We start from the raw sequence: 12,187 nt of genomic DNA on the forward strand, positions 1-12,187 counted from the left end.
GCAGACGTCTAGCTGTGGGGTACACCCCACCACCCAGGACTCTTTCCCTGCCTTCACCCTTCTTTTTATCCAGCTGAAAACACTCCAGATGAAAAGGGGGGTGAAGGTGAGAGGTTGGGCAATGGCTTCAGCCCTAATGCCTGTTCCCACAACATTGGGGCCCTTCCTTCCATCTGTCTTACCTCAGGGTGGACTTGGAGCCCCACTTAACCCCAGAGGTGTCACTTAAGAGGTGGGGCCCACCTCATGGTCCCCAACTCTGCCTGAGCCAAAAACATGACATCGGCTTCCTCCTAGGCAACTCCAGATCTGTGAGAAGGTCTGTACCACTCTCATGAAACATCCAAAACACCCCAGACCGTGATCTGTAACAAGCGTGGTAGAGACCTTCAGGTGGTCTGGGCACCTGTAAATTAGCCCGACTGCACAGAGGATGGAGACACAGGTGAAACTGAGACACACAGCAGTTCCATCCCCGAAGCCCCACTGGCTTTATTAGTCCCTGACGCTGCCTGTGGCATAGCCGCCCCTCATCGTGTGATGGGCAGGTGGCGCTACTTGAGAAGTTTCCGCATGGTGCTCAGAGACGCACCCCGGTACTGCTGGCCGAAGTGGTTCCAGTGGTTTAGGTAGTTGAAGAGCTGGTAGAGCAGCAGCCGCCGGTCGAACCCTGGCGCCTTGGGGACCTTCTGGTAGTAGGCAGTGAAGAAGGGCCTGGGAAACCCCCCAAACATCAAGGCAATTGCCAGTTCAAACTCCGAATGGCCATAGAAGGAAGCCGGGTCGTAAATAATGGGCCCCGAGTCGTCCTCGGCCACATTTCCTGACCAGAGGTCCCCATGGAGAAGGGCAGGGACAATCTCTAGGCCACAAAACAGATCCGGGATCTTCACCTAAGAAAACAGTCATCGGACACACAGGTATCAGGGGACCATGAGCCACAGTCTCCTTGTCAGATACCTGGAAATAAGGCAAAGATGGCCCAGTGTGTGCTCAGGGTCCAACACGGCGCTGCCCACAAGGGCCAGGGACAAAGACCCTCCCACTGCAGGGGAGTGTCACTGTGTCACTACTGACCGCGAGCTCAGGCCCAGATTGGCACCACGCCAGCGGTTCCCACGCAGGAGAGAACCTGGAGGTTCTGGTTTCATTGTCCTGTAGAACGGGAACTGTGCAGCCCAGGTGGGGTTTCCTGGGCGTAACTTAGCCAACTTTCTCTACTAGTCTCGTATTTCACAGCGCATGCGTGTCTGCACCAATTTTGTATCCTACGGGTTACTACATTAGTGAGCTAAATAATATTTCTTCAACATGTCGACCCCAGATTGATATATGAGTTGTTTTTAACATTTTGACTTATGTTTTGAAAGCAGACCCGCTGGGGCATCTGCTGCCCGCATCTCTAAGAGGTGAACCATTCATGCTTTGGCAGAAAAGAACAGGATAAAAGTGGAAGAGAAAGTAACAGTAAATGCCAACATTTACGAGCCAGGCTCCTGTGTTCCTCATGAGCTGAGTCTGAGGTTAAGTACCTGGTGACCTAGCGGGTGAGAGGTACACAAGGGCCAGGTATGTCCTCAGGTCCCAGCCCCTTCGCAGTTCCCCATCAGTCCACCAGTCGGGCCTCTGCGCCCATGACCTGCCCAGCTCTGCTCCACGGCCCAGCGGTCCCTCCTCTGGCTCAGCTCCACCAGAGGCCCCACGCGAATGTTGTCCCCCCACCCAAGGGGACAACTGCTGAGCCAACCTGTAGCTGTGACCAGAGTTCTCGTGCCTCTCGGTCAGCATAGTCCTTCTCAATGAGGTCCAGCTGCGCTTGGAGCCGGTGCCGGGTGAAGAAGGTCGGCCAGTCGTCCTGCCACTCATTCACCTGGGTGACAAGAGAAAGGGAGCTGGTGCTGCGGCTGGTGGTCCAGAACAATGACACCCAGAATGCGCCTAACCCTCAGACCAACCACTAAAAACACACGGCCAACAAAGAGAAGATGAAATCATTAAAAATACTCAGTTAATCCAAAAGAGGGTAAATAAAGAAGGAAAGGATCACAAACAACAGACAGGACAAATGAAAAACAGCAAGGTGACAGATCCAAACCTAACCGTATCCATCAGCACAGTAAATGCAAAGGGTCTAGATACCCCACTTAAATGACAAGATGGACAAGCTGGAAAAATGAAGCAAGACCCAAGTGTATGCTGTGTACACAAAACGCACTTCATATATAAAAGCAGAATTAGGTTAAAAGGTTGGAAAAGATGTACCACGCTGACACTAGTCAACAGAAGGCAGGAGCAGCTATATTAGTGTCAGACGAAGATGGCAGAGCAAAGACTGTCACCAAGTACAGGGGAAAGAGAGTCATTGCACAATGAAAACGGAGTCAACGGATGAGGACGTAACAACCCAAGTATTTCTGCCCCTAACATCTGACACATAAGCACACGAATAGATGCCCCACGTCGTTAGCCAGCGGGGGCGACAGAGCCTCCACCAGGTACCGCTTCGCACACACCAGAATGGCTGTGATTTACAAAAGCGGAAAACACCAAGCGTGGCGAGGGTGGGGAGGAACCGGAGCGCGCGCTGCCGGAGGAAACGTGCGCGGCGCTGCCGGAGGGAACGTGCGCGGCACCGCTACCTCGGAAGGTATTCGGGCGCTTTCTTAAAAAGTTAAATACGAACCTACCACAGGGCCTCGTCGTTTCCCTCCCAAGTATTTACCCAAGACAGATGGAAGCGCGCGTCCACACAGACTCCCGCATACGAAGGCTCATAGAAGCTTTATTTGTGAAGCAACCCAGACGTCCATCAACAGGCGAACAGATAAAGCAGACTGTGGTGTGTCCATGCAGTCTGTCTGTCCATACTGGACTTAGGACACACGTGACATCACGGCTGAACATCGACACAGTGACGCTGAGCAAAGGAAGCCAGACCAGGAGAGTGCACAGTGTGATTCCACTTGTACCGAATGCCCCAAATGCAAACTCACAGTGACAGGGTCGAGGGTGGGGCAGGAGGGAGAAATTACAAAAGGGCACGATGGCCCCTTCGGGGTGACAGACACACTCACTGTCCTGTTACTGGAGCATACACATGTCAAAACTTACCAAAGTGTATACTTTAATTAGGTGTGGTTGTTTCCTGCCAATTTTACATCAATGGAGATTTTTTTAAAGACATAAAGCTTATTATTTGAAGTGTCACTTTGAGCAACTCCCAGGGAGGAACTTTCCAAAGAGCAGGCCTGCCCTCCGTGGTCAGCATCCTCCACATGGGGAACCCCCATGCTGGGTGCTGTGACCGCTTGTCTTTAAGCTCACACTCCTGGTGCCACATGCGCCTCGCAAGCAGGTGGGAGGCCCCTCCCCAGACAGCCACAGGGACACAGGGTGGCAAGCCCTTGTTCCCCACCTGGCTGTTGCATAGGGTTGCTATGGCAACTGAGCAAGTTGAGCCCAATAAAGCACTTAGAATGGTGCCTAGGGAGAAGCCGAGCTTGTCGTGAGACCGGCCAGTGGTCCCACTGGGGCTCAGTGCGCTTGGTGTCTGAGAAGCCCAGTACTCAGCGTCATGCCACCAACAGCTGCCACTCCCAAGGAGCGGTGAGCCTCCTGGAAGCCGGGGCTACATCCAGGCCCACCTTGTCATAGCACAGGGAGGTGGACCAGGTGATCGCCCAGGTCCCTCGCCCCCTCCTGGCCGGCTGCAGGCTATCCAAGTTGGCTCGTTGATCCTGGATTCTGAGGGGACACCCGAGAGACGCCCATGTCCCTCGTGGACCAACCCGTTCCACCTGCTTCGCACACACACTGGGGTTTTGTGTATGGCTTCGTTCCTTGGTTCTTGAAAAGCCACTGTGTGAGGCCAACCACAGCTCTTAAACTTGACATCTGAAGCAGGACAACAAGCCTCGCTCAGCCACGCTTGCCAGACACTGCTGTGACTGCGCTGGGCACCGGCTCGACACAGGTGTGCAGCCACTGACGGAGCTGGCTCCCACAGAGACTTAGAGGGTCTTAGCAAGCCCGCCTGTGAGGCTGCCCCAGGCTGGGATCCCTCAGTCTGCCTCCAACTTGCCGCAAGGACCCTGATCTGGGAGCACCTCCCTAAGCCCACACCTCAGAGACACAAAAGGCTGTCAAGTGCGGGAATCCTACCCACATGAGCCCCGCAGAATGAGCAAGTCCATGGCGACAGAAAGAGATCGGTGGTTACCAGTGGCGGGGGCAGAGGGGTGTGGAGAGACCACTGTGGGTATGTGGTTACTTTTGGGGATGATGAAAAAGTTCTGAAGTGGTGACGGCTGCACGACATCGTGACTGTGCTAAAAACTCTACAGCCGTGGAGTCAGTCACGTGACGTACATCTCAAGCAGCCCAATAATCTCTCTAAAGGCCCAGAGAGGGACCGAGTGACCAGAACTTAATCCCCGAGCTCGCGTGCTGCCTCAGTCCCCCGCCCCGTTCATCACGCGCCCTCCCAAAACGGGGCCTTTGCACGTGCTGTTCCCTCTGCTCAGAGACCTCTTCCACCTGCCCCACGGCTTCCCACCCCTCCGGGCACAGCTCCGCATCCCAGGTACCACAGCTCACCCTCTGCTTTCAGAAATCAGGGGTTAATCTTCCTGGCGCCCGAGGGAGGGCATACTGTCACACCAGGGCCTCGGGTCATCGGCTAAGCGAGGGCACCCTCACCCAGCACTCACCTGCGGGATGAAGCCGCAGCACGTCACCGTGTGGAAGCCGAACTTAGCCACGTGCTGGGGCACGGCTCCCTCAGCCCTCCGCCCTGCCAACAGAAAGAGCGGTGTCCTCCTCGGTGGCCTGGCCTCAGCGCTAGAACAGGGGTGGTCTGGGGCTGTGCCGGCCGGGCTAGCCACAAGGCAACGTGTGGATCAGCCGGGACACTCCCGCCTCGGGCACGCTGGACACAGAGCTGGACCTAAAGGGGCACGAGGCAGTCCCACTTTCCTCTCAGCTCCAGCAAAACTCATCCTTAGCAGCCTGGGTCTCACGCGGCACTGCGAAGGGAGAGGTTTGCAATCCGACCACCATCCACACGGCGCCCTAAGCGCCCGCCCGGGGGTGTGCGCCTGGCTCGAGGGCGCACGGAAGTGACCTGCACGCACCCACTGTGCTCTCCTGCTCCCTCAACTTGTCCCTGAGCTTCTGGTTGTGAAGGTGCAACTCCGCCACCTGGTCTCCCAGCTTGGACGCCTGGCTGAGGAAGAAAGAAAAGCAGCCCATTAAAGGAAGAAGCAGCAGCAACCAGCTAGCACGTTCCGGTTTTAGAAATGTTTTAAATCCCTAAAAAACTCTCTCTGCTCTAAGAGGAAAAAAGTGAAAAACAAACAGTAGGCAATAACCTTTCCCCGAAAATAAAATGGTGCAAAAGCACCAAGAGCAAGTAAGCAGGGCTCTGACAGGAGCCTGACGAACGCCGAGAATTAGAGGGCCAGCTCTCGGCGAAACACTGAGGAAAACTCCAGCTCCTGGTTTTTTGGAAAAACAAATGTAAATCACATATAAGAAAGGGGGTGGGGGTTGCGGTGGGACAAAGAGGGTGGAGGGTGACAGAAGCAGACTAGGCTTTGCACGGTGAGCACACAGTGGGGTGTGCGGGTGCCCTGTTACCCAGCCGTGTACCTGAACCGGCATCGGCCCAATAAAATTAATAAGAAATTCTTAAAAGACCAGGCTGACAGTCGTACACTACAGTGTCGTCCGCGGCAAGTCCCTGCTGGTGTCATGTATTCTTTACGTGAGTTTGTATTTTCCACCTTTTTTTTTTTTTTTACAACAAATATGCATAACTTTAGCGATTAGGAAAAATGGTGGGCCTCAGATGATGCTAGAGCAGACCTCACGCTGCCCAGGCTGAGCGGGCATGAGCAAGGGGACATTCAAACACGCTTGCTTGGTGCGGCTTCAATGGAGCCAGGCCAGCCCAAAACCAGACCCACGGCAGAAACGAAGAACTTCTCACCATTGAGGATGGCGGGTAGGGTCCCTGCCTCTGGTGACTGGACTGAGCTATGTAGGCAGCTCTGCAAGCGGCTGCACCCCACCCTACACCTCACCCCACACGCACGCTCTCACCTGCTCAAGCTCCTCATCTTCAGGTGCTCCATCACAAAGGCGGCCCCCCCTCCCGGCAAGTCGATGACCTTGATGGGCCGAGGGGCCCGTACCGTGCCGGTGCTCCGGAGGGCCTGCAGGCTCGCCACCTCCCCCTCGAACATCTGCCGGGCCTGCGTCCAGAACAGCGCCATGAGCTCTGACCCCAGCAGGGGCCCCTGCAGCCGAGCTGTGGCTCGCGGCTCCGGACAGAAGCCGCGGCGGGGGATCACGGGCACACAGGACCATCAGTTACTGAGAGCTGGCTGGGAGCGAGGCACCCGCCCCGCAGAGAGCAAGTGCATGTGGCCCCTTAGGACAGAGCGGGGCTGCAAGGGGGAGGCCGAGCTGGGGCTCTGGGTGGGCAGGATGTTGATGCCACCGCGGGGAACACTTGCTCTGAGAGGTGAGGAGGTTCTGGGGTGCTGGGGGTACTGTGGGTACTGTGGGATGCCAGGGAGTGCCAGTGGGGTGCCTCGGGGCTCAGGTTCGTGGGGGCCTGGGTCCCCTTCCGGGTTGCCCACCCTCCTCACTGCCTCCAGCAATCGCAGCAAAAGGAGGAGTAGCATAGGGTAGCCCGGGGTGGCCCAGGGTGGCCCACCACAGTGACGGGCAGGGGGAGGCAGGGGCGAGGAGGTCGGCTGGGCCTAGCCTCCAGTGCAGGGACCCCCAGAGAGGAGCACCCAGCAAGGCCTGGGGGCTAGTTCAGAGCTGTGCACCCCGCCCAGAAAGAAGACAGCCCCCCAACATGTCAGGACGGCCTCCACTGGAACCCAGGAGCTTCCTATTCCTAAAACACTCCCCCGGATCTCCACCGTTAGGTTAGGTGGACTCTCACATTAGGGACACGCGACTGCAGTTAAGTGTGCTTACTGATTCGATTTGTGTCACCTCCAGCTACAGAATCCAGTCTCCCAGGCCAGGCCACGTCTACTCCCGCCCAGCAAAAGAATTCAGGCTTCAATTCAGGGTGCCCACAGGGGAGCGGAGCTGGGCATCCTGAATCAGTCAGGGAGTGGGGGTGACCAGGTCCCCAAGGCCGTGCTGGTCACCTGCTCTGAGCGATCACTGAGCACCTGATATGTGCCAGCAGTGAATGCTGAGGCCTCAGCCTGGGGAAGCTTTTGGGGTCCAGCTGTGAAGGTCCAAGGCCAGCATAACCCTGAACCCTGACCCTAAAACCACTTCCCCGAGGGTGAGCCTGAGAGGCTCAGGTGCTGCAGTCATACTCAAGGGTCCTGGCATCCACAGAGCCAGGTGCTGAGCCCGTCCCAGCCCTTGTCCATTCCAGACATGGACAGTGCTGTGGGGATTGGGAGGAGTCTCTCTGGGTTCCCTCCAGCCCACAGCCAGCACTCCCAGCGCCATGCACCCCTCGGGAACCGGGTGGCCCTCCGCGGCCTGCTGGGGCCTGGGCACACAGCATGGCCATTCCACTCATGAAGAGGAACCAGGGCCTGGCCTCCTTCCTGCCTCTTCCCACTTGCTGAGGAGGGTCGAGAAGCTGAGCAAAACCCAAGGCCAGCGGCAGAAGCAGCCCAGGACTCCAAGCCCCCGCCTTCCATGCTTGACAGGTGGGGAAGTTAAACCAAACAACCGAAAACTGCGCAAACTGCGCAAATTGCGCAGGCAGGCAAAAAAAACAAAAACAAAAAAAAAAACAAAAAAACAAAAAACGCAAATCAGTTCTGCCGCTGAGGAAACCCGGATCCTGCAGGCAATGCTGAACCCTGCTCGCCATGCAGGTGTCAGCTCCAAGGCTGACCCTGGGCAGTGACGCCAGGCCCGGCCCAAGAAGGGCCCACCTTCGACCCCTATCCCCACCCCGCTCCCCCGCGCCCCTCCCGCCGGCGCCCCTCCCCCTCATCCACCCTTCTCCCGCTCCGTCCGCCCCCTCCCCTCTCCCGTCTCCTCACTCTCTCCCCTCCCCCTTCCAACCCCTTCCTTCCCTCCAGCCCCCGCACCTGCGTCCTGCGGTTGACCTTGACGAACACGGGCCCCGAGTCCGTGTCGTAGGCGTGCCCCTCGCTGATGCAGCCTGCGCCGGGGCTCCCGAAGGCGCGCAGGGTCGAGGTGCGCAGCTCCGCCCGCAGCAGCTGTTCCATGGGGGCAGGGGATACGGGGACACACGGGGACGCACAGGGAGCAGGGGGACTAGAGGGCTACTGGGAGGGACCCGGAGATGGCGCAGACCGCCCTGCCAGGCACGCAAGCTCGCGGTCGCCCAGGCCGCTGTCTGCCGGGGAGGTGTCTAATCCCCGCGGCCTGCGGGCTCTGAGCGCTCCTGGCGTCCCGCCTCCCAGGCCCCGCCTGCCGGCCAGGCCCAGCCCCCGGCCGCCCTCTCCTGGGAGGGGGGCAGTCAGGCCAGGCACGCGGGAAAGGCCAGCCAGAAAGAAGGCAGGGGGCAGAAGCGGGGGCGGTGCCCTCCCCACATGTCCACACAGTGTGCCAGGCAGTGCAGGCGAGGTCCACGCACTGGGAGGCGCACAGGGCCCTGTAGGGCCTGATCTCTCTGCACAGAGGTTCCCTGAACCCTCACAGGACCTGGGCCCAACTCCTCCCACCCAGCAGGGCACAGGACACAGCCCAGGAGAGACCTGGCTGTCCCTGGGACACAGGTCATAGGCCTGGCTAGTTCTCACACTGATCAGACAAGGCTGGGGGTTCTTAACCTCATCCTGCCAGACCCAGGCACCACCCAGGGACACCCACTGCTGGCCTTGGGTTTGCCCAGCAGAGAGAGGCTGCTCTGGGCCTTCTGATAGCAGGCGGCTGACCCCACCCAGGGGGAGTGGGGCTCCTGATTAGAGAAGGCCACCCTGTGAGGGCCCTTCAGAGCACACAGGCATACGCATACACTCCAGGGCACCCCGAGGAGCAGGTGCAGGAAGGGCCCCCCAGCTGTCCTCTAGTGCATGCTGAGGAAGCCCACTGAGGGTGGAGGGGTTTGGAGCCATCTCGATTCTTAGTCTCGGTGTGGAGACTGTTCTCTCTGGAGGCCTTCCCATCTGCTCTGTGTCACCAGGACCTGACAGTTCCCCAGGGAGGCGCCTGGGGTGAGCGTCTGCTGTCCCCTGAGCAGGACAGACAGCCGCGTCAGGATGGCACTCGGGTCCTCCAGCCCCGACGCTGCCTTCAGCCCGTTATGATTTCCTGCCTCTGCTCTCTCTCTCTCACCCAAATCTTTGGTGTAGAGTTGGTCCCACAGCTACCAGGGTCAGCCACCCAGGGCCTGGCCTTGCTGCCCTCTCCCGGCACCCAGGGGAGACGCTGGTCATGATGAAGCCTCCTTCTCGTTTGCCCAGGCAGGGTCTGAACATGGTGGTGGTGGCCGGGAGGTAGCACACGGGCCCCCCCGGGCCTCCCAGCTCCATGCTGAGTGGCCCTGGGTTGGGACTGAACACAGACCCCTCAGCAGGGACCTGCACCAGAGCACCTCCACTGCTGACCCGCCCACCGTCCTCCCGAGCCTGCCCTGGAGTTTGGATCTGTGGTCAGAAACCCAATGGGGAGATGTGACTTGGGCACATTCAAGCAGCCTCATGAGCTGAGTCCCCTCCCCACAGCAGCCAGACTCCTGAGCCTCCAGGTCTCCTAGAAGGAGTGAAGGGAGCCTCTCAGCCTGCCTGGGGCCTGGCAGGAGTCCTGGGCACGGTGTTTGCGGGGGAGAGGGCGCCTCCAGGTGGGAGAACAGCCCAAGGTACCAACGGGGTCGCTGTGCATAAGAGTCTCTCAGGCTTACTCAGACCCTGACCATGAAGACAGAGTCCAGTGGCACGGGAAGGAAAACACAGCCCATAGTTGGGAAATGTCACCCCGTGTGCGGGAGCCTCAGGGGAGACTCAGGAAAGCGGCACCAGGGAGGCAGCCAGGGGCACGGGCCCCGCGGCCATCACAGTCGTCCATCTGTCAGCCAGACAGCCAGGGAGGGCCCAGTCCTGGGCCTGGGCAGCAAGCAGCCTGGAGCCAGCAGGGGCCGGCAGTCGCTGTCCAGGTGTCATCGCTGTCCAGGTGTCATCACTAGTCCGCTGTCCCACCATCGTCCAGCCTCCACCGGAATTGCACTGAGACCACGCCCCTCAGGCAGATGGCTCTTTTAATTTTCCGAGAAACGAAGAGCTTTAATATTCAGACCACCAGACAAAAGGTCACAGCACATCTGATAAAAACCCAGAGGAAGTGAGATGGACACTGGGGGAAGGAGGACAAATAGCGGGAAGTTCAAACCGGCAGGCAGGGAGCATGCGTGGCGGGACGGGACGGGCACCGCCACCGGGGACAAGCGTAGGAGAGGGGCAGGCTGGTCCACTCCAGCTTCCGCCTCCTCAGAAGCCACGGAGACGCCTGAGTCCATAAACCAAGTTCTCCGAGGCTTTTCGAGAAACAGGATTTGCTTTGCAAGGTAAATGGGGAGGAGGTCCCATGACTTTCCAGGGAGGGGAATTCAGCCACCTCTTCGGAATTCAGAGATGGCTGTCATCCGGCAGCTGCCACCACTCCGATTGCTGTTTCCAAATACGTCCCGATGTATCCACACACTTCTGCCCGAGGGAAACCCAGGCAGAGAGGCAACTTCCCGTGCCAGCTCTTGGGAGAACATGGGGAGGGCAGAGGCTGAGCCCCTCAGGTGGGGAGACCGCAGTGAGCGCTGAGAAGCGCTGGCAGCCGCTCCTGCCCGGAACTTAGTCTTCTGCAGCCCCCGGGTGCTGCCACCAGCCCACTCTGTAAATTACGGAGTCTTAGGGGCCTCCGACCCCAAGTGCATGGTCTCCGTCGCACCGGAGGTGGGGGGCTGCGAGGCCTCTGGGGGGACTGCTCCAGTCCCTGAGCCCTGCCATCGCCGCAGACACGCACGTCCCGTGTGGCGCAGTGGTAGAATGTGCGGCTTCCTTCCCGTCCGCAGCACAGCGGTATCTCCTTCCGGGCGTTCGTGTTCAGGGCACTGCGGTGAATCAAAGTTCTTTCCAAACTTGCATTTTCCTCCCTTAGTTTGGCTGTAATTAGTCAGGTTCCCTCTGAATCCTAAAGTCTGCCGAACACTGCTCCTAAGTTCACAAGTGTCCCTCCCACACTGCCCTGCAGACCTCGGCCTCGACAGACAGCAGGGTGCGGGAGGCGTCCACGGCCACCAGCACCCTTCCACATGGGGGCTGAGTGCAGCAAGACGGGCCCTCTCGGAACCCCAGCTTTTTATATCGGGGGTGGGGTCACACGCCAGCATTGAAAGTTTCCTTTCAGTTATCCAATGTTTTTAGGATGTCTCAAGATGCACATTCTGCTCCCAAGAGAGCCTCTGGGCCTCGCCCTCACGCTGTCCTAGGCTGGCCATCTGAGCTCCTGGTATTCCATAAGCAGCAAGCGAGGTCGGAGGGAGGGAAAAGTGAGCAGACATGGGCACGAAGGGAAATGGGTAAGACAGACAGAGGGGGTCTCATGGGAAGTTTAATACTGTTGATGCGCCATGCGCTGAAGAGGGGGATCACTCAGCAGCCCGCGCCCAAGACCCCAGAAAGGGCAAAACCTGGGCGGGGAGCAGTGCTAGTGAGTGGACAGAGGAGACTCAGAGTTCACTGGCGACCTCTGTTTGAGGCAGAAAAGCCTGTTTCAGGTCCACTTTCGTGGAAAGGATACAAAATCAGTAGCTGGGTGGAGAGATTAACCTCAGTCACCCAGAGATGACTTGTGAGGGGAGGTCGACGCCCTCCCAGCAACAGAGACTGAGGCGCCCGACTCAGGTTCCCATCTGCAGTAAGGAATGAGTACAGCTGTCCCAGTGAGGGGACCTGGGGCCTGGGTGGGCGCTCGGGGCAGTGGCCATCTCCCTGGACGCCCTGCCTCTGAGGCCGCCTGCAGGGCATGGACCTCCTCCAGCTCTTCTCTGTGACCGAGAGAGCTGCACTCACAGCCCATCCCATGGGTCCGGCCACATCTCCCATTCGGTCAGGTGTGAGGACAGGCGGCAGATAATGTCGGGGCACCGGTTCCATAACTGGTCCTTGAAATTATGCCTCTAAGTCAGCGCACAACCCCGACACTCCCCCAGAGCCGCATAGCCAGCCCCGAAGCC

At 58.7% G+C, this 12,187-nt stretch overlaps 1 protein-coding gene across 4 annotated transcripts; it reads right to left on the reverse strand.

Moving 5' to 3' along the window:
* Positions 1–467: 467 nt before the first annotated feature.
* Positions 468–12,077, reverse strand: FN3K (fructosamine 3 kinase). Of its 4 annotated transcripts, XM_023538628.1 has the most exons (7): positions 9,869–12,077; positions 8,085–8,216; positions 6,103–6,254; positions 5,133–5,224; positions 4,710–4,792; positions 1,748–1,870; positions 468–893 (listed from the first exon to the last, which is right to left on the reverse strand). In XM_023538628.1, the coding sequence occupies exons 1-7, from the start codon at positions 9,917–9,919 to the stop codon at positions 555–557; spliced, it is 972 nt and encodes a 323-aa protein (XP_023394396.1). In that variant the 5' UTR covers positions 9,920–12,077; the 3' UTR covers positions 468–554. The 4 variants fall into 4 exon arrangements, with proteins under 4 accessions (XP_023394396.1, XP_011371950.1, XP_023394397.1 ...); XM_011373648.2 differs by lacking the exon at positions 9,869–12,077 and having other exon boundaries at positions 8,085–9,804; XM_023538629.1 differs by lacking the exons at positions 8,085–8,216; positions 9,869–12,077 and adding an exon at positions 6,994–7,930.
* Positions 12,078–12,187: the final 110 nt, after the last annotated feature.

Source organism: Pteropus vampyrus, unplaced genomic scaffold (assembly GCF_000151845.1).
Source record: "Pteropus vampyrus isolate Shadow unplaced genomic scaffold, Pvam_2.0 Scaffold227, whole genome shotgun sequence".
NCBI lineage: Eukaryota > Metazoa > Chordata > Mammalia > Chiroptera > Pteropodidae > Pteropus > Pteropus vampyrus.